This window comes from Colias eurytheme, chromosome 28 (genome assembly GCF_061535395.1).
Source record: "Colias eurytheme isolate Ceu_HAF_F1 chromosome 28, ilColEury1 Martin Lab GWU primary, whole genome shotgun sequence".
Taxonomy (NCBI): Eukaryota; Metazoa; Arthropoda; class Insecta; order Lepidoptera; family Pieridae; genus Colias; species Colias eurytheme.
Genome location: NC_143007.1, coordinates 4,300,603 through 4,323,239, shown reverse-complemented (window position 1 = coordinate 4,323,239; position 22,637 = coordinate 4,300,603). Strand labels below are relative to the sequence as shown.

Here is a 22,637-nt window from a genome sequence, read left to right as displayed (position 1 = left end):
CTTTGGTATTTATATAACCTATATCTACTTAAATACTAAAGTTCTCTTCCAGTCTTCTCAAATGATCAACATTAGACTCTTGTGGGGTGGTAGTCAATATACCATTTTTGTACATATCCAAACTCCTCTGTGCCAAATTGTTGTAAACATTCGGTATTGGCACGAGTCGATTTTGCGCGGGAATTTTGACAGGTGACAGCCGCTCCACGTTTAAAAACCGTTCGTTCGGGGGAATTAAAAAAGAATCGGGTTTAGGCGCGTTCCTAAACAGATTCCTGTCTATTAGTTGTCCTTGATGGTTGATATTGGCATTTAACGATTTCCATTGTGGAAGACGGTTGGGATAGTTGAATATCCACAGTCTGTCGCCAACGAACATTGGCCTAGGTGTGACAATACCCAAGCTATTGTAATACTGTTGAGCGAATAATTCAACGTCGTTTGTGTATTTTCGTTTCCATTTCGTTCGACGGTTTTGAAACCATATTTTTATCTGCAATTTCAAAATCAAGTTAGAGTGTGACATTTTTGCACGAATACGCAAATATGTATCTAGTTGTAATATTGTTATGTAGGTATTATGTTTCAATTATTGAGCAATAGAAGATTATCGGTCATTACAGAATACAGAGAATACATTTTTATTATAAGTTTATAGTAATTAATCAGATTTAATAAAGAAAATCTCATGTAAATATGAATATATAGGTTTTGTATGTGTACCTACTTAAGTAAGGATTTAGGTACGAAAAATGCCTATGTTGTATTTTCGTAAATTACATATAACAATTAATAATTATCATACTAATTTTGATGACATAGGTATGTAGTTAAATGATTATACACCGCAAATAATTGTCTCGATTAAGCGAGATTGCGCACGTAGGTACAGTGTAGATAGACTGTATGGTCTGTATGGAATTCATTAGGCAGTATTACATGCTTTTAAACAACTTTTTCATTTTCTTGATATTTTTAACCTACTCCAAAAAATGACAAGCTAATCAAGCAAAATAGTGTATCATGGCCTTATTTTATCAGAAAGAAAGTGAAACAATGTTAAATATATTATCTGGCTCTATGGATAAAGTACCTATCTATCATCTATAATATAAAAATGAATCCCAAAAAGTGTTGGTAAGCGCATAACTTGAGAACGGCTGAACCGATTTCGTTAATTCTTTTTTTATTATATTCCTTGAAGTAAGAGGATGGTTCTTACGTAGAGAAAACGTAAATATGTACCACGGGCGAAGCCGGGGCGGACTGCTAGTATTTAAATAAAGACATGACATTATGTATTTCTAAGTTCCTACTACCCAATACACATTCTACCTACTTATATCAATTATTACTTTAACAAACCTGAGTTTCAGTAAGTCTCAACTGCCTGGCCAATCGTCCTCTCGCAGCCACCGAGAGGTATCTATTCTTCTCAAATTCAGCCTCCAAACTCTTGATCTGTTGAGCGCTGAACGCCGTTCTGGCGCGCTTGCCTCGAGAGCAGGATCCTAGGAAAGATATTGGTTAATATGTGATTAATAATATTTAGTTTTATAACACTTTATTAATGAGAAATTTTGAATAATTGATAAAAAACGTGATCAAGTGTTTTCTATTGTTAGAAAAATATTCAAGATATTGACGTAATTTAAAAGAAATTGCAAAGTTTCCTGCTGTCCCTTGGCTGTAGAAATTGCTTTGCGTTGCGATTAACTTTCACGAGATTATTTACCGTGAATGACGTATCTATCGTCGAATAGCTGTTATAAACAGCTATGACATACGTCAAAATTAGAACTCATGGTGCAAAAATTGTATGGTTACTACAGCGAGTGTAGTATAGTTTACTATACGTTAGCAACTGAAGTTATACTATTGCACCTCATGGTAGGCTTTTTAGTTCCGCTACGGCACACTAGGGGCGCTGTACGAAATTTTATACAAACCGCTTACTACAATCGCTAGCGAGTATCATGTGCGTAAACTCATGGTAGAGCGACTTTTCGTAAATGGTAAATTTGTGTTATGACGATTCAAAAAGGAAAGATATGTAAGGCAATTTTTATGATCAAGAATGTATTATGGTACATTTCATATTTTTATGTTTGTTGGATGGTTTAATTGGTTGAGTATCCTGGGTATCCTGTAAATTTTTGTTCTATAAAATCTCTTTCAACAACAATCACTTTCAAAAGTAGGAAAATACATAAATTATTTTACGAAGTTATTTTGTTCTTATATAATACTAGATTTCCTGCGGCTTCGCCCGCGTTTTCAAAGGAAAACCCGCATAGTTCCCATTCCCGTGGGATTTCCGGGATAAAACCTATCCTATGTGTTAATCCAAGTTACCCTCTATATGTGTGCTAATTGCTAAATTTCATTCTAATCGGTTCTGTAGTTTATGCGTGAAAACTGTGGTGAAAACCATACATACATACATAATTACAAGCCTTTCCTCTTTATAATATTAGTATAAAATATCTATGCAAAGTATTTGTTAAGTTATCACTGAATAAATATTGAAAAGTGTTAGAGATTGCTACTATTAACGGATTGAAATCTGTAATTGCGCATCTATTCCTTTTAATTTGGTAATAGGCACACAAAGCAATTAACAAATCATACATTATCGATAACGTTTTTAAAACGGTTCGCGGAAATGCTCAGCAATTGTAACCAAAGCGGACACAAACATCGTCGCCTGACAGCCATCCTCAATAAACACGCTCATCTCTAAATAATTAGTGGCAATTTATCAACGTGTCAGTCGACGCCATCTTGAATTGTTTCCCGCGCTAATGAGCGCGGCAAAATAAACGTCAAATTGTTTTAGGTTAAGCGTGCATTCTATGATAATAGGCATGACGACAGTATCCATAAATGATCTAATTAGTGTTTTTAAGGGAAAATTTATTATAAATAAATTAAAAATAGTCACTTAGAAATAGTAAAAACATTAAGATTAATGAGATTATCAATAAAATAAAACATTGAAATTCTGCAGTCGGCCATCTTGACTGAAACACGCGTGACGTCACGTCTATGTAAACAGCTTCGCGTCAGGTATATTTAGTTGTTATGAATATGTTGAGAATACGCATTTTTATTTATTTTCTATTTTTTAACGTATGCTTTATCGACTCAGAACAGAAATATAATTGCGAATTCACGAATATGTGGTTCGGGTTTCTCTCCGTCCAATTTATACAATCATTTCATATTATTTTCTCTTTAATACTTTTTTTGGGTATTATTTTTATGTAGATTCACATTGCACCACTTATAAACTTTGAAATTAGATTCTATAATACTTAATAATTAAATATTTGTTTAATTTGCTTCGCTATGCATACAGATAATTACGTATTTACGTAATAGTGACGTCACGCCTACGCCATGACACCTGTGAGCTGTTTTGGTACAGTTAATAAATATTTTTGAAAAATAGCTTTTATCTTCGTTAAATTTAAGTATATTAGCGAAATATAGGGTTTTTCTTGTTTAATAAACGTATACACACATTATGGAAGAGGTTTTGAAAATCTTTCGTCATGCCTATTATTGTATTTTGACTAAGTATTTTGGTGATGGTTTTATTTTTCGTTAATTTCCTATTTATATTAATATAGTTAAACATAACTTGACCTACATACATATTTATGAATTATAATTGTTACTAACTACCTTATGCCTAACATTTATCAAACATGTGTCTGTACTTTCTGTCGCTATAAATTTTATTTTGAATTATTAGGTATGTGATCTCACAATATGTACATAAAAGATTGTAACGGCTAAATTCTAAAATATGTTCTACATCAAAATTTCAAATCATTGCGTGTCATTGCCTTTCTATTCAAAGTATAGTATATATTACAACGTAACATCAATATTTAAAGCATCAACAATGAATTAAAATTTTCACATACTTAATCAGCCACCAGCATCATTAATTAAGATGTAGTACCAAAAATAAGAACAAGCATTTAAACGCATTCCTACGTGACTTACAAGATACTAGAACTGCACACAATACATCACATCTGTTACAATATTGTAACCAGTTAATTAATTATAGTGGTTTAAAATTAACCCATCCGCTTGAGAAATAAAACATGGCTGGTAGGTGCATGTTTAAGCGATACACGCGTAAAACAATTAATGTCAATACATCGTCACATGTCACCGGACTCTATTTCGCGCCAAAAAATCACCACAGATAAACAAAATTTTTAACAGTCTGTGACACAATCAACTAAGAGCGACTTTCGCTTGTGCATTTAGAAAAAAAATAAAGACGTCAACAATATTTTGACAGACGAGATCGCGTTCAGAAACTCCTCATCCGCTTTTTAAATATATTTACAGCCTTTTAATGAGCTCCGACCACTTACTAAATTTCGAATCCGAGACAGTTTCGTTTCATCTTTATTTTTTAACGGTGAATAATTACCGGGGAGAGAGATATAACTAACAAGAGTCGGGAGGCGAAGATATTTATCTTTTCGAAACAAATTTAGAAAATGAGACATCAGTGTGTGTATGTGTGTGTAATGAAACCAATTGAGTCGGCTAATTTGAAGCAAACTTGTATCGGACATTTGACTGCTGCATAGACGATAAATAAATTAGCAAGCTGTTATTTTTCAGTAAACGTTCATTTGCAGGCCGTTACTTAAATTTATTGGTTTTATAACCGTTATAATAGTAATTTTAAGTAATTTATCGGGTTGCAAATGTTCTAACGTCTCTATAATGTAGAGAATTATTATTTTATTTTTGAATCGTCATGGATAAACCTAACAGTTTTTAATATTTTTTTCTCCATTTTATACATTTAAAAACTATAATTTAACAGGATACAATACCTAAAATCCAACAACATGGACTGGATTAATAAAAAATTTATATGTTATTTTATTAAACACTAGCTTTCAGCCCGCGGCTTCGCCCGCTTTGTCTAAAACTTATCAAATTATTAATAAAAACTTCCTCTTGAATAATTTTATTGATTTAAGCATACATAGGGATATAGGGACAGAAAAAGCGACTTTGTTTTAAACTATGTAGTGATTTCTAAGTGACAAAGGCCACATAAAATTACATCAAATTTATAAATAATAATCAGGAATAATAAAACGAATAAATAATTATAAACTTACATCTCGGAAAAATTCTCGGAAACAATTTGTCTAATTGGCGCCAAATACGAAAATAATCATGGCGGAATAAAAAGCATAGCGTAAACGTCAATGAGCCAGAAAGGCGCGAAGTGGTGACATTTTAACTTTTTTAGTGACAATGATATATTGGGCTTAGGATTTCAGACTCATGTTTCGAAGTTTGTAAAACTCGAATAAAAAATACTGTAAGATGATTAGTAATCTCGAATGGCTTTTAAAAAGACATAGGATCTTCATTTTTTGTAATTTTTTTTCTGTAAAAGACATGGCGAATGTTTAGTGTTGTTATTATTTTATTACAATGTAAAAAATTCTGTAAAATTTGAGCATGATTATTTTGAAACGGATATGACTTTAGGATATGTTTTTCATCTTTTGCTTTTTATCACATACTCTTATATATTTTTTTGTAAATACCAATCCTTATTGTTACCTTCTTATTAATGTTTGGATTTCTCTAAACAAAAAGGTAACCGAGATTTATTTTGAGGGAGATACCACTACAGATTCTATACTGGCACTATAATATGATAGCAATTTTTATTCCAACACAAAATAAAAATCACGTCTAATTTAGAACCTCTTTGGTTTTTGGGATCGTCACGGTCGGTTAAAAATAACAAGAATGCAATGCAACTTATGCCAAAAATAATAATTGTTATTTTTTTTTACATACAAATGCATGAAATTGACGAAACGAAACGTGCTTGATGTTTAAAAACAAGACAGTGTTGCACATCCGTGCGAAAAAAAATTTAATGATGAAGTAAAAATGTAGGCATCTAGGGTATCCAGGGTGTCCCAGCGTGTATACTAAGCCCCAAGGAGGTTATAGTTTTGCATACGCTGAGTACGTAAAAAATACTTATAAAATTCCAGACGAATTTTTTGACAAATAGATGAATTCTTAAAACTCTATGTGTACACCCCTAACAAGCAACCCGCTCAACTTTGCCACCCGCACGTGAGCTATCGTTAAGACTTAAGAATATATTGTTTTCAAAGACAATATGCTCATATTAGCGAAGCGGTATAATATGCCGGCTGCGCGAAGCTAGAGACGATAACATGGATTTTAAGGAAAAATCAAGCAAAAAATTTTTGGCGTAATTTTTTAAGTGCTCAGTGTATATAGTGTATACTACAAGTCCCTTCGCGCTTAGTATACCAATAGTGGGACACCCTGTATAATGTATTTATTGACGTAATAGAAAGAAAAAATGCTGATCATGGAGGTTTTAACAATATATACCTAACCACGCACATCGCTTTAAGTACGTACGTAGTCTTTTCGGGATATAAGCAAGAAGATAGAAGAGAATGTTCAGTGTTTTATATTATCTGCTGGGATACATTTTAAACTATATCAAACATTCTGCTTAGAATTCATATGAATTTCGCAAACGTATACTTGACGCGTCACGCGATATTTTCGAGAACAATTTTTTTATCTGAAATCCGGTAGCACAGCGCAACTCATGTTGCACTTGGAAACTGTTGGTCTTTTTTTTTATGACAGAGCAAGCAAAGGGGTAGGTGGGCCACCTGATGTTAAGTGGTCACCACCGCCCATAAACACTTGTAACACTGGAAGTGTTACAGGTGCTTTGCCAAAGACCTTTATTTGCTTTGTTTTTGCTTTTGGTCTTACCCAAGCTTACCACAAAACTATTTAAACACAGTCTAACTTTAAACCAGGGATCTGTCACTTTAATAGTTGTCTATGTGAAATACGACAAAACCAGATTAAAGAGAACCCGCGCTTAAAGTTAAACCACCCTGTCTAAAGTTTTTTGTGATAAGACAGTGTATTTTTTTATATGGTTGCAATTTCTGTTTTGTTGTGTATTTTTTTTATTTGTACCAAATTCTAACATTTTCAATTAGTCCTCTTCTAGAAGCACTTTTGAATCGTCATAACACCATAATCATCATCATAAAAAAATAATAGTTTTAACATTTACCACCGATTCGGAAAGCAGTCTCTGCGGAGAAGAACCGGGAAGTAACTCCGTAGCTTATCCGTAGTTTATCTTTAGCAGAATGGCTAAACCTAACATTAGGGCAGCTTTTTCAATGCTTGGATAAAACTTATCCGTCTAATAAAGTATTACACGATAATATTAAAATGTCACGTAAACTGTCAAATTCGGGCAATTAGAATACGTTTTTAAAATGATAGTTTTATACATTATTCGCCGAATAAGTTTTAACCAAGGATTGAAAAATCAGCCCTTATTAGAATAGCTCTGGAATAAACCTATGTACAAAGAAAGATACAACAACAAAAGGATTAGGTAAGAAAACTTTTTGGTTCATATGCAGATTTGGGTTGATTAGAGCTGTTTTTCCCGCTTTATTTTGAAGATTTTTATTTTCCATTCCTAGCGGTCGAATGACGGTGATGATTTTTGTCGATTAATGGACTATCCAACATATTTTGACTGACCGGTTGGCTTGGTTGATAGTGGCCCTGCCTTCACAGCCCGAGGTCGTGGGTTCGATTCCCACCCGGGGCAAATATTTGTGTTAATTATCTATATAAGTATGTATTTATTTAAAATTGATTATAGAATAATTGAACTTCTAAATTCACCTCTACTTAATTTGACCTCTTAAAAATAACACAAGACTGGCGAAAGAATAAACGAAAAACTATAATATTTTGTCAAAATAGGTTCAGTATTGACGGATCTTGCTATACAAATTATTTCACAAACTTACAAACCACTTGATATCTTTGTTGAGATAAAAAAGTAAGTTGATTTACTTTTAGTATCCAGTGTTACATAAGTAAACGGATAATATTATCCAAGTATAGACATTTCTTGAAGCAAAATCCTACATCTTTTAAAAACTAGTTTATGTCTTAATATTCAAGCGTAGGTTTTAATTATTATCATGAATTGTATTTTTAAAATGTATTTGGGGAATTAAGACACAATTGTTTTTTAATTTTAAGCATTGATTCTTCTTACTGTACTTTAAAATTATATGAAACATATTAGTACCTGATTGTTGATAATCTGCCTTCACATCACCAAGTTCCCTTTCATCACCAACTGACGTTTCTACATCCAGTTGCTCTGACCCACTGCTACCTTTATCATCTTCGTCATCAGAGTCCACATTTACCTGGTCTTTAAACGCACTAAAACAATCTAAAGATGTCGAACTTTCTGGCCTATTAAACTTATCAGCCAATAAGTTATCTATTGAAAACGGTAGTTTCGTTTCTGCGTTTTTAACTTCAATTTTATCTTCTTCCATTGATTCTATTTTATCCATTGCACTGTCTGTCACTTGAACTTCTTCAAAATCTTGTTTATCAACGTTCGTTTTTAATTCTTCTTCCCGATTCACTTCACAAACACAACTGATTCCAAGTCCATGAGTTCCTCTGTGATTTACAACAAAATCCGAAGAGGCAATAATTTTAACTAATTTGAAACCTAACGACGCGTTTTTGTCACATCGCTATACTGAAACGACTCAGTTTGAAATGTTAACTCGCTACTTTTTAATTTCATTAGCATTCAAATTGAATTCTATCATCTGTGCTATAGGGTTCAAATTGAATTGAACGCTGGCCATCTGGCAACAATTCCGTGCAAAATTAAGATGGAAAGCTTCAGCTAATGGGCGTCTTTCTGGGTGACAATATCGTATGCTACATTTAGCATACCCTCAAGTCATTTTGAACGGTATTTCCTTGGTGTAGAGTTGATTGTTTCTTGCGGAGATTTAAAAGATGCAAATAGCTTCTAAATCGCAGTACCAAAGATATAATTAGGTGGAAGCCAATGGGATGGGTGGGCGTGGCAATGCGCCCGAGTTGGATTTATTTAAAGATTGAGTTATGAGGTAGTTCATTAATTGCGATAATTATTTAGTTAGTTAGTTTAATTGGACGCGTCGTGGTTTAGAATCGGTTAAGTTTGATTGAGTGATGGAATAATTAAGGCGAACTAGTGTGTTCCTGTGGGTATGTTTCAGTTTGATTTTTGAAGAAATTAAGTCTAATGTATTATCAGGACCGAAAGTTTAAATTGGTTTTTGTCTTCATCACGCTACTTTGCTATAGGTAAGCTAAGCTTTTAAGGAAATGTTGCCATGAATATATTTTATGACAATAGTCTGAAATAGAGCATAACGAATTTCATAGAGATATTATCGAGAACCTTATAGACGGATGGAGACGACAAATTATAACTTCTATTAAATATAAGGTTTTCAAATTCCCCTTTACACTAAAATTACCTACAAATTATTTTTCTTTGCTATGAAGGGACAAAACTTTACCTATAAATAATTGTTTCTGTTCATTTTGTACCTATAGTACATATTTAGATAAGACAGTTTCTATAATAATTTCTTGGCTAGGTATATTAAGTGCTCTTAAATGGGATTTGTATTCAGCCAGATGTCGCTTACAGAAGATAATAGTACTATGTGTTGACTCAAAATAATATGTAATCTTATAATGCTTGGCATTAAAATTGTTTTTGGATTGTAAATGTCCTCTTAATTATCCTTTAGGTAAGATTATGATAAATATAAATTTTGTACATTTATGAAAACGTATTCAAGCATAAAGTTAAAAAATAAAATTGTAAGCTTGTATAAACTAAGTATGTATTAGAATCACAATTAGAATGCTCCAAAGTTCGTACCACATCAGCAAAACAAATACAAAATGCACGCTTCAACAAAATATGGGTGAAATCATAGAAATGTTACAAAAACATTCTAGAAAAAACGTTAGCGCCGGCGCGTTCTTAATTATGACAAAATATGTCGGTTATTTGAAAGGGCAACACCGTTTTTTTATCTGTTAATTTATGAAGTTGGCGGGAAACGTGATTTAGATGCATTTTAATTATGTCATCCTTGATAATATCTTTCTGTTTATGAATTTGGTATACTTAGTTTATATTTTTGTGTAATTAAATTTTAAGATAATTATTGTTCTAATTTAATTCCATAGTTTGAAGACTAGATATTATGAGAGCAATGAATCTTGGAAAAGGAGACGTACAACATACCCTCGCAAAAAATCTAGGGTGATCATAGAGGATAAACTTTTACGCATACTTGATCCACACTATGTTTTTTAGTATTATACATATAGCTGAAGAGTTTGTTTGTTTGTTTGAACGCGCTAATCTCAGCAACTACTGGTTCGATTTGAAAAATTCTTTCGGTGTTAGATAGCCCATTTATCGAGGAATGCTATAGGAATTTATGAAGTACCTATCATCATGCTTAGACCAACAGGAGCGGAGCAAAACCGCGGGGCTTATTATTAAAAACATTTAACATTTTGTTTTAATATTTTAGATACTGTCGCTAAGTACCTATAAATAAATTACATCTTGAAAAAATCATTTATTTAAATTTAAACCATAATAATATATTCCTTAGTTGAACAGTTATAATTTATCTCAAAGGCACGTACCTACGCAGCATTTTGATATGAATCATAATAATCTGATAAAAAGCAACATATAGAAAACTTAGAAATTTTCTTTATCTGGTATTTTCTTGTGTTTGATTTTACGCGATAGGTATTATACACTAGCTGCGTCCCGCGGCTTTACCCGCATTGCTTCGCTCTTGATTAGTCCTAGTCTTACCGTGATATATACTATATAGCATATAGCCTACCTCGATAAATTGGAGGTATCTAACACCGAAATAATTTTTCAAATCGGACCAATAGTTCCTGAGATTAACGCGTTGAAACAAACAAACAAACTCTTCAGCTATATGTATAATACTAAAAAACATAGCTTTATAATGTTAGTACCTATATAGATTTCGTCGAAACGTCGGGATAATAATATAATGAATAAATCGCGTTTAAAATCCGTTAATATCGTTAATTTCTAAATCCCTTTTATCTGTCTTATATTACAAAGAATGTTAAAATTTACAGGTTGGTAAGGTTGGAATCTCTGTAACTACTGAAATTATTTTGAAAATAATCATTATAATATTGCTACGGAATATTTATTTTTTCTATAACACACAGTAAATATTTAAAGAGTATAATAAAAATATTTGACAAGTCTTGCTGTCGCGTTTCCGCATATTTTCTAACGGCATTTAACAATTAAGGCCAAAAATGCTAAAACGTTTTTGCTGACGACATTTTTGTTTTGTTATAAGTTCGAGGTTCAGAGAAGAGACTAAATAAAGGTATATTGTGGTAAAATCGAGCTATTTATTGTGTAGTTATAAAAAGTAAAAGTCATCGTTTTTCGTGATTGTTTTAATTTCTTATATAGTCAAATAAGATCAATTAATCAGTGCTCTACAAAGGTGTTATACACAGGATAGAATATATTATTATACCTACTTAATATGACCATATAATTATATTATTATTTAACATAGATGAAGAGCTACGACCTTATTCATACTTTCTCAAATATTCCATTATTTTCATAGATTTTATGACGAAAATATCGCAGCACTTCTTCATATATTCCAACATGACAAAATAATTTATATTATGTACCTACTATTCCACTCCAAAATAAGTACCTACAAAAATCTTTAATTTTACCATGAAATCGTCACAAACGCCCGTCTATAATCAGCCTAAAATAGTGTCGGCATGGTATCTATAATTTACACATGTAGGGGACGAACTATTTAGTTTTTCTGTTAATTAGGGATCTCTTAATTGTATTGACACATTCTGTTTCACATAACTTGTTATAAATGACATTTCTTCTGTGACTCCATCCGTGGTAATTTACGGATTTCTTTAGTTTTTGAGTTTTGTAAGCATTTAGTAAAATTGTTCAAGTGCGAATTACATTTTCTGTTTACGGTAAACAAGACAGAGCAATGGATTTGTTTGGTACCAGGGTAAAAAGTAGCCGATGTGCTCATTCAGACTACAATCTATCCACATATATGTCTGTGAATCTATCTCTACCAAATTGCATTCAGATCCGAGCAGTTATTTTTGAATGAAAGAGTAACTAACATACATTCTGAAACTTAGAAATATTATTAGCTGTACTTTTTTGCAGTGAATACATTTTTAACACATGGTTTACTTTCGTTAATTGTGTGAGTAGTTCTTTTTTCAATTTACACGAATTAATAAATGTCTGAATGTCAGATTATAGTAAACATTAGTGATCATCTATACATAATATAGTCGAGCTTCCAGTTAGCTTAAAGTAATCTTAACACGTTCGCGGACAGTACTGGTTTACAGGTTGCAGCTACTGAGACACTACTTTTTTTCATACATTGCCCAGGGGCGTAGTGTTACAACACATGGTTAAAAAACCATATGATATGACAGAACGGATATAGGCGTAAACGTCGTAAGTACTCAGCGTCAGATTCATAGGCACCATCATCAGCAAATGGGTATGGACTCGATTCAGGGGTAGACGCTGCATCAAACAGGTCTTGAAGACGTTTTTGTTCTTTTTCGAACGAGTCTCGAGACGCCATTTGCAAAAATATTCGTTAAAAATTTAGTTCAACAAAATCATGTTCACAACAAACAATAGCAACATAAATATGTTGTTTACATAAGCAACTAGACTTGAATTAGTACATCCAGTATGAGTAAAACAATTAAATTACGTTGGAAACAAAATACTCACTTTCTAAACAACAATTCACACGCGGTACGCGGGATCACCGCAGCGGCGCAGTACTCGACTAACCGTATGCAAACATGACGCCCACGGGCGTAGTGTGCGCGGGGAGAGGGGTAAAAAAATATGAATGTATGCGTGGAAGTACCTTCCTTTGACGAATTTTTGTAAATAATGCAGTGACAGTACAAAAGTCGTAATTATACCTGTGATGACAGTACAACATGCCCTTCTTTATGATAGTATGAAAAATCGCTCGTCGTTTGGCGTACTGATTTTATGCAAGTAAAAACTGATACGTCGACAGACGTACTGTCGTATCACTTTTAGCTGTCTAGACGCCAGTGGTCGTTACTGTCCGCGAACGTGTTAAGCTCCGTAATATTGTTGAATGCATAATATGCGGAAAAAGTTTTGTAAATAACTGTTTGTTCATAGATATAGGTTTGAAAACGAAGATTGACTTGTTCGTTTAGTCTTAGTAGTAATTTTTCTGGACTTTTAACTGTAATTGGAAGTATTTTTTACGTGATCAGTGTATGCAAAACTACAAGTCTTTTCGCGCTTAGTATAGTGGGACACCCCGTATATGTAACAGTGAAAGGGGTGGATCTCAATTAAAAAAAAACGTACAAAACAAAAAGGACGATAACCTATCGAATTCTCCGAATACAAATGCGTGCCATTACTTAAAGTATTACTAACCCAATATCATATTTATTTAATTTCGTAATTAATTAGGAAACCCTTTGTGAGCCTATCAGTGCGTTAGTATAAAAATGAATGTCGTATTTACAAAATACATTGTGGTAGAGGATTGCATTAAAATGGCAGCTAAATTTGTACTATTTGTTTGCGCCCAGGTGTTGCTTGTTCAGGTAAGATTTTTATTTTAAGAAAGGTAAAAAATAGATAGTAATTGATGGTAAATCTGCATCAATACAAATTTAGATACAAGCGGCGCTAGTTAATGCAAAGTTCTATTTAGAATGAATTTGAAAAAAAAAAAACTTGAATCCACGATCAGTAGTAACTGTCGTAAGAAATTGTTGATTTTTATTTTAAGAAGATTGATACATGATAATAGAAAACATATCAACTCATATAAAATGGAACTACAGACCTATTTTCTCAAAAACATCGTAAGTTTGTATTGCAATATCATATTAGTTAAACCTAAGTCTTAAAAACTCATTTCTGTTTATTCTTCCAGAGCATCGCCGCGTCATGCGCTGGCCGCTACAACGGTTACGGCAATGTCCTAGCCGCGGAATACGCAGCTGACCGTCTCGCCGCTGACATTTACGCCGCCGACCGCTGCGCTGACATCTACGCCGCCGACCGCTTCGCTGACATTTACGCCGCCGAACGCTACGGCGAACGCTTGGGCGCTCCCTTCGGTTTAGGCTACGAATACCCAGTAGGATACGGTGCCGCATCTTACGGTGGTGGTTTGGCTGTAGCCAGCTCATCTCCCCTCCCAGCTAGCGGTGTTTCCATCCTCTCTGAGAACGCCTTTGAAGGTCCTTTGGCTGTCGCTGGTCAGTTACCGTTCTTGGGTACCGCTGTTGTGGACGGTGCTCTGCCTACTATTGGAGCTGGTGCTGTCAACTACGGTTGTGGCAACGGCAATGTTGGTATCTTGAACGAGGGTCTTTCTGGATACGGACCCGCGATCGGCGCGTACGGATCTGCGTACGGATCCGCGTACGGTCCAGGGTACGGTGCGTACGGAGCGTACGGCAGCGCGTACGGCAATGGCTTGGGTTGTGGCAGATGCCTGTAAGGTGCAACACAATTAACAACGCTGAGGCGATGGAAATAAATTATTTGAAGCATTATTTGATAGTTTTATTATCTTGCAATGTTTAATTTCAAAGATACAGAATTTGCACAGAGTTAAAAATCATTAATTGGTATTAAGACCATATTCGAACATAACTCTGTATATAATTTTGGTGATTACAGGTACATACAAACATGTACATTCGTACATAATGTGGTAACGCTTAAAATAAAGTTTAAGGGCAGATATAAATACCTATAGTTAATACCATATAGAAATTGTGATAGATAAGAATAATATTTAATATAGAAAATACAGTGAATTTAAAAATATCCATCGCTGACACCTCATAAATAACGTTGTTGAAAACTTGTAGACATTTTGTAGGTATCTAATTCAATTATTGAACAGCAATTATTTCAGTTTATGAGAACTATTTTTAATTTATTTTATTTTAAACACTTTATTGTGCTGACAACATTAAACTAGTAGGTACAATAAAAACTTAAACTAGGACATACAGCACAGAAGGCGGCCTTATTACTAACAAAAAATCTCTTCCAGGCATTTATCATTTAGCACTAGTCATGTAAATAAATAAATAAAAAACCTTTAACATAGCTAATATTTCGATTTATTTCGGTTATAAAATATAACCTGATACGCTTACAAATGAATTTATAAACATTTGCTTACTACAAAGTTTAAGGTCTCAGCATTTAGTGAAAACAATGGCTAAAGGCCAGTGCTTTCACCGCTATTTTTAGACAAAGCACAGATTATTCAATAACTAGCTGTTGAGTGTTGCCCGCAGCTTCACCTGCGTGTAAAAAGAGGAATTTTCATGGTACAAACTTTCATCCACTATTTTATCCCCTTGGGGGTAGAGTTGATCAAAATCCTTACTTAGCGGATGCCTACGTCCTAATATCTACCTGCATGCCAAATTTCAGCCCGATCCATTCAGTGGTTTGGGCTGTGCGAAGGGCTGTGCATAGATCACAGTCAGTCAGTCATGTCAGTTAGTAGTCACCTTTGAGTTATATACCTATACTAGTGGTCCGCCCCGGCTTCACCCGTGGTACCTACATATTTAAACTATCCTATCTCTCAAGTTGGATCGAACTGCACATGGTGTGCGAATTTTATTATAATCGGTTAAGTGGTTTAGGAGTCCATTGAGGACAAACATTGTGACACGAGATTTATATATTATACTAGCGGTCCGCCCCGGCTTCGCCCGTGGTACATATGAAAAATAGATGTTGGCCGATCCTCAGACTTACCCGATATGCACAGAAAATTTCATGAGAATCGGTCCACCCGTTTCGGAGGAGTATGCAGACTAACATTGTGACACGAGAATTTTATATATAAGAAGATGTAGATTAAGATTAATTATTACACCAGGACCTATTATATGTATTATCTGTGATACTTTGGTGATAATATTACCTTCTGCCATGGCGTGCAGTCATTTCGCTAATGTCAAACGAAGATAGTATAAAATCTTATACGATCGATATTAGAGCTTTCCGCCAGGTTTATATCAGACACAATCCTAATTTTGAGTAAAAAAAATATTAAACGATTTTAATAAATGACTTAAAATATTAAGCGGGTTTATTGCTACATCAATAGTAAATCGTTATTTTGTACTTCTTATAATATTTACTGATAAATTCTGTGTCTGATTTATAATTCGCGGGATTCTACTTTAGAATATATTTCTTTTTGAGAGAGATTCTCTTTGTTTTAGTAATAAATAGCTTTTATATTGACTTTGACCAAACACTATTTCGATATTTAAACTATCTCTTAATACAGCCTGTACTTTTGTACCATACTTAGGCATTTAAAACACACAAGTGAAAGACCTTGTTTTGTTTATCTTCGTTAGCTACGTTGAACTATGAGTGACAACTGACACTTAGCAAAAGGTTTTTTTTAAGTGAAACTTCTTTATCGGGGTTGGAAAAAAATTTAGTGTAACATTTTTTCGTTACGCGTGACATTTTTCCGTTACCCGCCATCTTTTTCTTATCCCTACCACGCGTGATTCGACGTATTTCTGTAAAGTTGCATATAATAGTAAATTATTTTTTGAAAAATAAGGTCTTATAGAAGCTTCACTTCTTACGTGTACGTACACTAGTGCACGCACACATTTTTTAAAGTGAAACTTTTATTACATCGTCTCAAACTTTTTGGTCTGTGTAGCGCATGTCGCGTGTATCGCGGCTGCCGAGTAGGTATACCTACTCGGCAGCCGACCGACACGCGACATGCGCTACACAAAGCAGTGTTCGGAACCGTTCGAACAGTTTCACTTTTACCGTGGTTTCATAAAAACACACAACATTTTTTTCTTTACTTTAAGGTGTATAAAAGGTTATAAAAGTGAAATAAATATGTTTCATTGATACATTTTATTAAAATACTCCTTAAAAATTACAAATACAATAACATTTATTTTAAAATGACAATTATTTTAACAACACCAGAAGTGTAAAACATAGGTACTGTTTTTGCAAACAGGTAAACCATGGGATGTAGTTTTGTAAAGATGATAGAAGAGATGGTAATGTTAACAATATTTCTATATTAGCTTGACTGGTATTATTTCTTTCATTTTAATTTCTTTGTAAGTTTGTTTGATTACAAGAGAACGTTGAACAATGCTTGCAAATATCGTATAGAGAAAGTCATCGATATTTGTTTTTGAAAAGGTGTAAGATGATTTCAAAAATAATAAGGTAGTATTTTAGTTCCTTTTAACTTACACAACATAAAAACATGAGTCTTCTATCTGCTCTTATTATGTTATTAGTGAAACAATCAATTAATCATAAGGTAATAACATCAAAAACAGCACTAGAACCTCAATAAACTTTATATGTACATTGCAGTCAGCTAATCTACAAAATACAATCATTTCTAATATAAAAACAATCAGAAACATTACCATAAATACGTTACAATCATTCACATCCACAGCCACATTTACCAGTAATAGTGATAATACCACTGGCCGGTACATTACCGCTAAATGTGGCCATACCGAGAACGGGTACATGCCCATTGATATGTGTTGAACCTTGTACCGGTAATTCTCCGAGAATATCTACGTAACCCTCCCCGTACCCACCGTACGGTACTTCATAGTCACACGGTACTGGTACATTTAGAATGTCAGATGTGACGTAAGTAGTTGGATTGTAAACTGGTCGTGAACAAAGAGGTTGATTGTAAGGGTATAGATTTGTGTTCTGCCAAGCTGGTGCAATGTTTCGTAAAGATGTTCCAATGCATTGAGATGTAGCGTGCTGTGGAGATAAATAAAATATAATATAGTATTATTAATTAATAAAGTCAAATTTGTAATATAGTTTAGTTTAAAAATTTGTTGTTAATATTGATAATGGTTTACGTGATATTGGTCACGTCAGGGTTTTGGTTAATAATAGTGATTATGCGGTCTTGCCTCTACACATGCACTTTATAAATATTCACAAATACTTAATTATCATTTGTAACATATTTTATATCAGTAAATCAAAAACAATATAGTCACGAATAGGTGACCATTTCTGGCTTAAAGAGAATTTTTATTGTAATATACTAGTAAATGTTTAATATGGCATATACTACTAATATACTTATTATAAATTTTAATGTAGAGTCGATAGTAATTCGATGCATCATCTCTCACCGCCATCCTGTTACAAATGACCCGAAATTTTGTGTCAGTGTTTCGGGTCATTTGTAACAGGATGGCGGTTCTACAGCGGTCTTAGTACGCAATGACAAAAAGAAAAATGATGGTCAGAACGCGGATACCGGATACCTTAAGATACTGTAATATTTTATATTAGAGAATCTTAACATAAAATATTATAGTATCTTCACCGTGTGTGATGCGCTTAAATGCTGAAGTAATGAATTGCTTGAGATGAAATTTGTAATATTAATAGACTATACACTGACACGATTTTATACCAAGATATTTACTTTAACTTTCAAAGCGATATTTATTAAAACTAGAACAGTAAGAAAAATAATGCGCGTCTTTTTTACACGCTTTATATTAGCTTCACCTGTATGTTTGTAACCGACTGTATGTTTGTAACCGACTTCTTTGGGCGCGATTTTGACCCACTTTAAACGGCCAGATTTCGTTCAAACTTTGTAGATTTATTGAGGACCGATGACAATACAATAATTTGATAAAATTTTCTATTTTTAGTTCGGTTTTCTATGAAAAGCGTGTTTTTTAGTTTTTTTAAACTACATATTATTTAGATATCAGCATAAAATACAAATAATTATACCAACCTTTAACAAGCAAAAAACAAATACGAAAACAATTGAATGATGCATTTTGTAAATTACTTTTATAATAACTGAAGTAGAATGACAATAGTAAAATTTTATACATATTTATAATCATTTTTGCACATACACATTGCAATATTGAGTAAACTAGTAAACGTGAGTTTCTATAACTTGGCCAATTTATTACTTAAAGATTGCACTATGATTAGTATTGATATAGAAAAATAATATTCTTAGGCTTATAATTCATGAATTTCAATTTTAGCACCTATCGCATCTCTATCTAAATGAATGAATGATATAATACATTATGTAGAACATATTAGGTAAAATTTAGTTGTATATTGACATGTGCAACGCCGTGACCCTGAACACATGACACAGAAAGCAATGCTTATGTCACGGTAAACCAACAAAAAATAGGAAGAGGCCGTCCACCGACTAACTGGACTTCGACCATCAAAAAAGATTTAATGACGAAGGGCCTGACGCCTGAAGCCGCAAAGGACAGATCATTGTGGAGAAGGAGTGTTGGATGTGCCGACCCCAAATAAATGGGATAAGGCAAGGGAGATGATGATGATTAGTTGTATATTGACATGATGTTAAAAGAGCAAATATGGAGTTTCTTGCCGGTTCTTCTCCATAGATACTGCTTTCTGAATCGGTGGTAAATGTTAAAAATATATAATGACGATTCAAAAGTGCTTCTCGAAGAAGTCTAATTGAATAAATAAATGTTTGAGTTTTTGAATGATTTACAGATGTCTAGTTCAGCGTTATAAAATAATTAATTATAATGTACATAATGCGACTTCTCTCTTTGTGGCTTCGCTTGCATATTTTATTTGGTATATTCTGGTGTGATTGTTTTTCCTAATATAAATTGAAAACTCTACTTCATTGCCTTTAAATTTTATATTCGTAACAAAATGTTACCCGTGTACTTATAACTTGATGAGTCCTAAAAGAAATTGATTATTTGCAACAATATAGTAGTAACTATATGCTATAACTTAGATAGAGTCAGATTTTTATTTAATTTCTCAAATTTATATACTTAACTCCTAGCTGAATAAAAACATGATAAAACTTAAGTTTTCTTTATTTTTATCTCAAGAATGCTTTAATAAGAACATAATATTAATTAAATATTGCTGTGGGTGTTACAATGCGTCATGTGACATCATTAGACGACGTTTTGTTTTGTTGCCATGTATTTATTAATTATGGTTTGACATCTTATAATAATTGGGCGGAGTTAATACAAATAATAAAGATCTTGTTATAAATTGCTGACTTATTTAGCACAACGTATTTATAACATTTTTTGCCATCCCTAAAAAGGCGAAGGTAGGCCCCTGTAAATTTTTATTAGAAGTTTAATTATTATGTATTAATACTGAAACAATTTGACTTAAACTTAAATAAGGTCAAGAAAGAGATGTAAAATTACAATTCTTAAAAAAATATAGTTATGTGTAGGTACGTATAAAATTAGATAAATGTATATGAGCACCGTAGAATACAGCCATACGATAAAATAGACCAAACGATAATATTTTTTCAAAGTAATTATTTATTTTGGTTCGAACCTGTAACCTCTTTCGCATATAACCAAAGAACCATTCTTTATAATGATAAAACACGTACAAATTCGCATGTGCCAATTTCTTTGATAACATTATTTTTAAGTCCCTATAAATAGTGTATTTTTGCATTGTTTTGGCATAGCGAATTCATTTTGTGTATTTGAAATTAAACAAATAGCAAAATGTTCAAAGTAATCGTTTTGGTTCAAGCTGTTTTAGTACAGGTAATGTTAAGTTTTATTTTATTTTTGACTCTTAGGAAATGTTTGCTATAACAATTCATTCTTAAAATTATAAAGAACTAGAGGTCCGCCCCGGCTTCGCCCGTGGTACATATTTCGCAATAAAAGGTAGCTTATGTCCTTTCTCGGGTATCAAAATATATCCATACCAAATTTCATGCAAATTGGTTCAGTAGTTTAGGCGTGATTGAGTAACAGACAGACAGACAGAGTTACTTTCGCATTTATAATATTAGTATGGATTAAAGAAAACTTGTATTTATTTTCAAAGAATAAGAATAAATATTTTTTTTATGGCTTATTAAAATTTTAATTTATCGTCATATTTTTATTCCTGAAGTATTAAAAAAAACAAATGTTTGACAAATTGGCTCGTATAAGTAGAGAAAATTTAATAAAGTTTATTCCTGGAAGGTTACTGAAAGCCGGCCTATGAGCATGTAAATACATTGAACTAAAACCGATTAATTATTATTAATTTAAATCAAATAACATGGCTAACTATGCATATTCAAATTTGTCTCTATCATTTATTTTTACTTACACTTCCTCAATGTATAATTCTAATCTATAACATTTACTTTCAGGTAATAACCAGTCAATGCATTGGTTATCAAAACGTCTGCCCCCCTCGACCATGTGACTGCTACGATTTTAAACCCATCACCCTCAACTCTCTATCCGCTTCATCACCGAACTATTTCACTGTTACCAGCTCATCACCGATCGCTCCTACAACCTTGACCATCACTTCCGAGAATACTATCGAAGGGCCACTATCTATCATCGGTGAAATGCCTTTCCTTGGTGCTGTGGGCTTCGAAGCTGCGTTACCTTCGACTGGTCAAGGTGCTGTAGATTACAGTTGTGGTGGCAATGTTGGTATTATTAGTGAATACTACGGTCTGGCTCCAGGATATTCTGGATCTTACGGATCAGGATCATCTAATGGAGCATCTTCGTCACATGGCTCAGCCCACGGATCATCTTCACATGGATCGTCTAAAGGATCGTCGTCTGCTACAGCAACTGCCGCTGCTACCGCAACAGGAGCATCATCTTCAGGTGCTACATCCACAGCAGCGTCTTCTACAGCTGCGTCATCTACCACAACATCTGCTGCGGCTGCATCATCTGCAGCTGCATCTTCTAATTCTGGAGCAGCTGTAAGTACAGCAGCAGCAGCAGCTTCCGCTTCCTCTGGATCTGGCGGTTCTTCTGGAAAATCGTCTGGACATTCGTCGGGACATTCCTCTGGACATTCGTCTGGACATTCGTCGGGACATTCCTCTGGACATTCGTCTGGACATTCGTCGGGACATTCTTCTGGACAATCTGGTCAATCTGGACAATCTGGACAATCTAGCCAATCTTCTGGACACCAATATGGAATAACTCAAATTTCAACTTCAGGTCTTCCAATTTACTCAGGTTTTACTTATCCTTACGGTTATGTTCATACTGGTTGTGGATGTAAGTAAATTACAATTGCTATTGATTTTTGTACTTTTATGAAACGGGTTTTTAACAATAAATGTATTCAGCAATAATTGATGTTTTATTTTTATGAAAATAGAATGATTTTGAAAATAGAATAGAATCATTTTCATTTTCATTTTCATTTTCATTTTCATTTTCATTCTCATTCTCATTCTCATTCTCATTCTCATTCTCATTCTCATTCTCATTCTCATTCTCATTCTCATTCTCATCCTCATCCTCATCCTCATCCTCATCCTCATCCTCATCCTCATCCTCAACCTCATCCTCATCCTCATCCTCATCCTCACCCTCACCCTCACCCTCACCCTCACCCTCATCCTCAGTCTCAGTCTCAGTCTCAGTCTCACTCTCACTCTCAC

The 22,637-nt window shown here is 33.6% G+C and overlaps 3 protein-coding genes across 3 annotated transcripts; 2 read left to right on the top strand and 1 right to left on the bottom strand.

Moving 5' to 3' along the window:
- Positions 1-22: 22 nt before the first annotated feature.
- On the bottom strand, positions 23-8,547 carry lms (lateral muscles scarcer). The gene is made up of 3 exons (XM_090117372.1): positions 8,201-8,547; positions 1,366-1,511; positions 23-493 (listed from the first exon to the last, which is right to left on the bottom strand). Exons 1-3 carry the CDS (start codon positions 8,475-8,477, stop codon positions 29-31), a joined length of 888 nt encoding a protein of 295 aa, XP_089973498.1. The 5' UTR covers positions 8,478-8,547; the 3' UTR covers positions 23-28.
- Positions 8,548-13,647: 5,100 nt separating this feature from the next.
- Positions 13,648-14,623, top strand: LOC149896591 (chorion class B protein Ld34-like). Its single transcript, XM_090117436.1, has 2 exons — positions 13,648-13,698; positions 14,034-14,623. The coding sequence occupies exons 1-2, from the start codon at positions 13,648-13,650 to the stop codon at positions 14,604-14,606; spliced, it is 624 nt and encodes a 207-aa protein (XP_089973562.1). The 3' UTR covers positions 14,607-14,623.
- A 6,092-nt stretch (positions 14,624-20,715) lies between these two features.
- LOC149896590 (uncharacterized) lies at positions 20,716-22,256 on the top strand. The gene is made up of 2 exons (XM_090117435.1): positions 20,716-20,757; positions 21,363-22,256. The coding sequence occupies exons 1-2, from the start codon at positions 20,716-20,718 to the stop codon at positions 22,254-22,256; spliced, it is 936 nt and encodes a 311-aa protein (XP_089973561.1).
- The last annotated feature ends 381 nt before the right edge of the window (positions 22,257-22,637 follow it).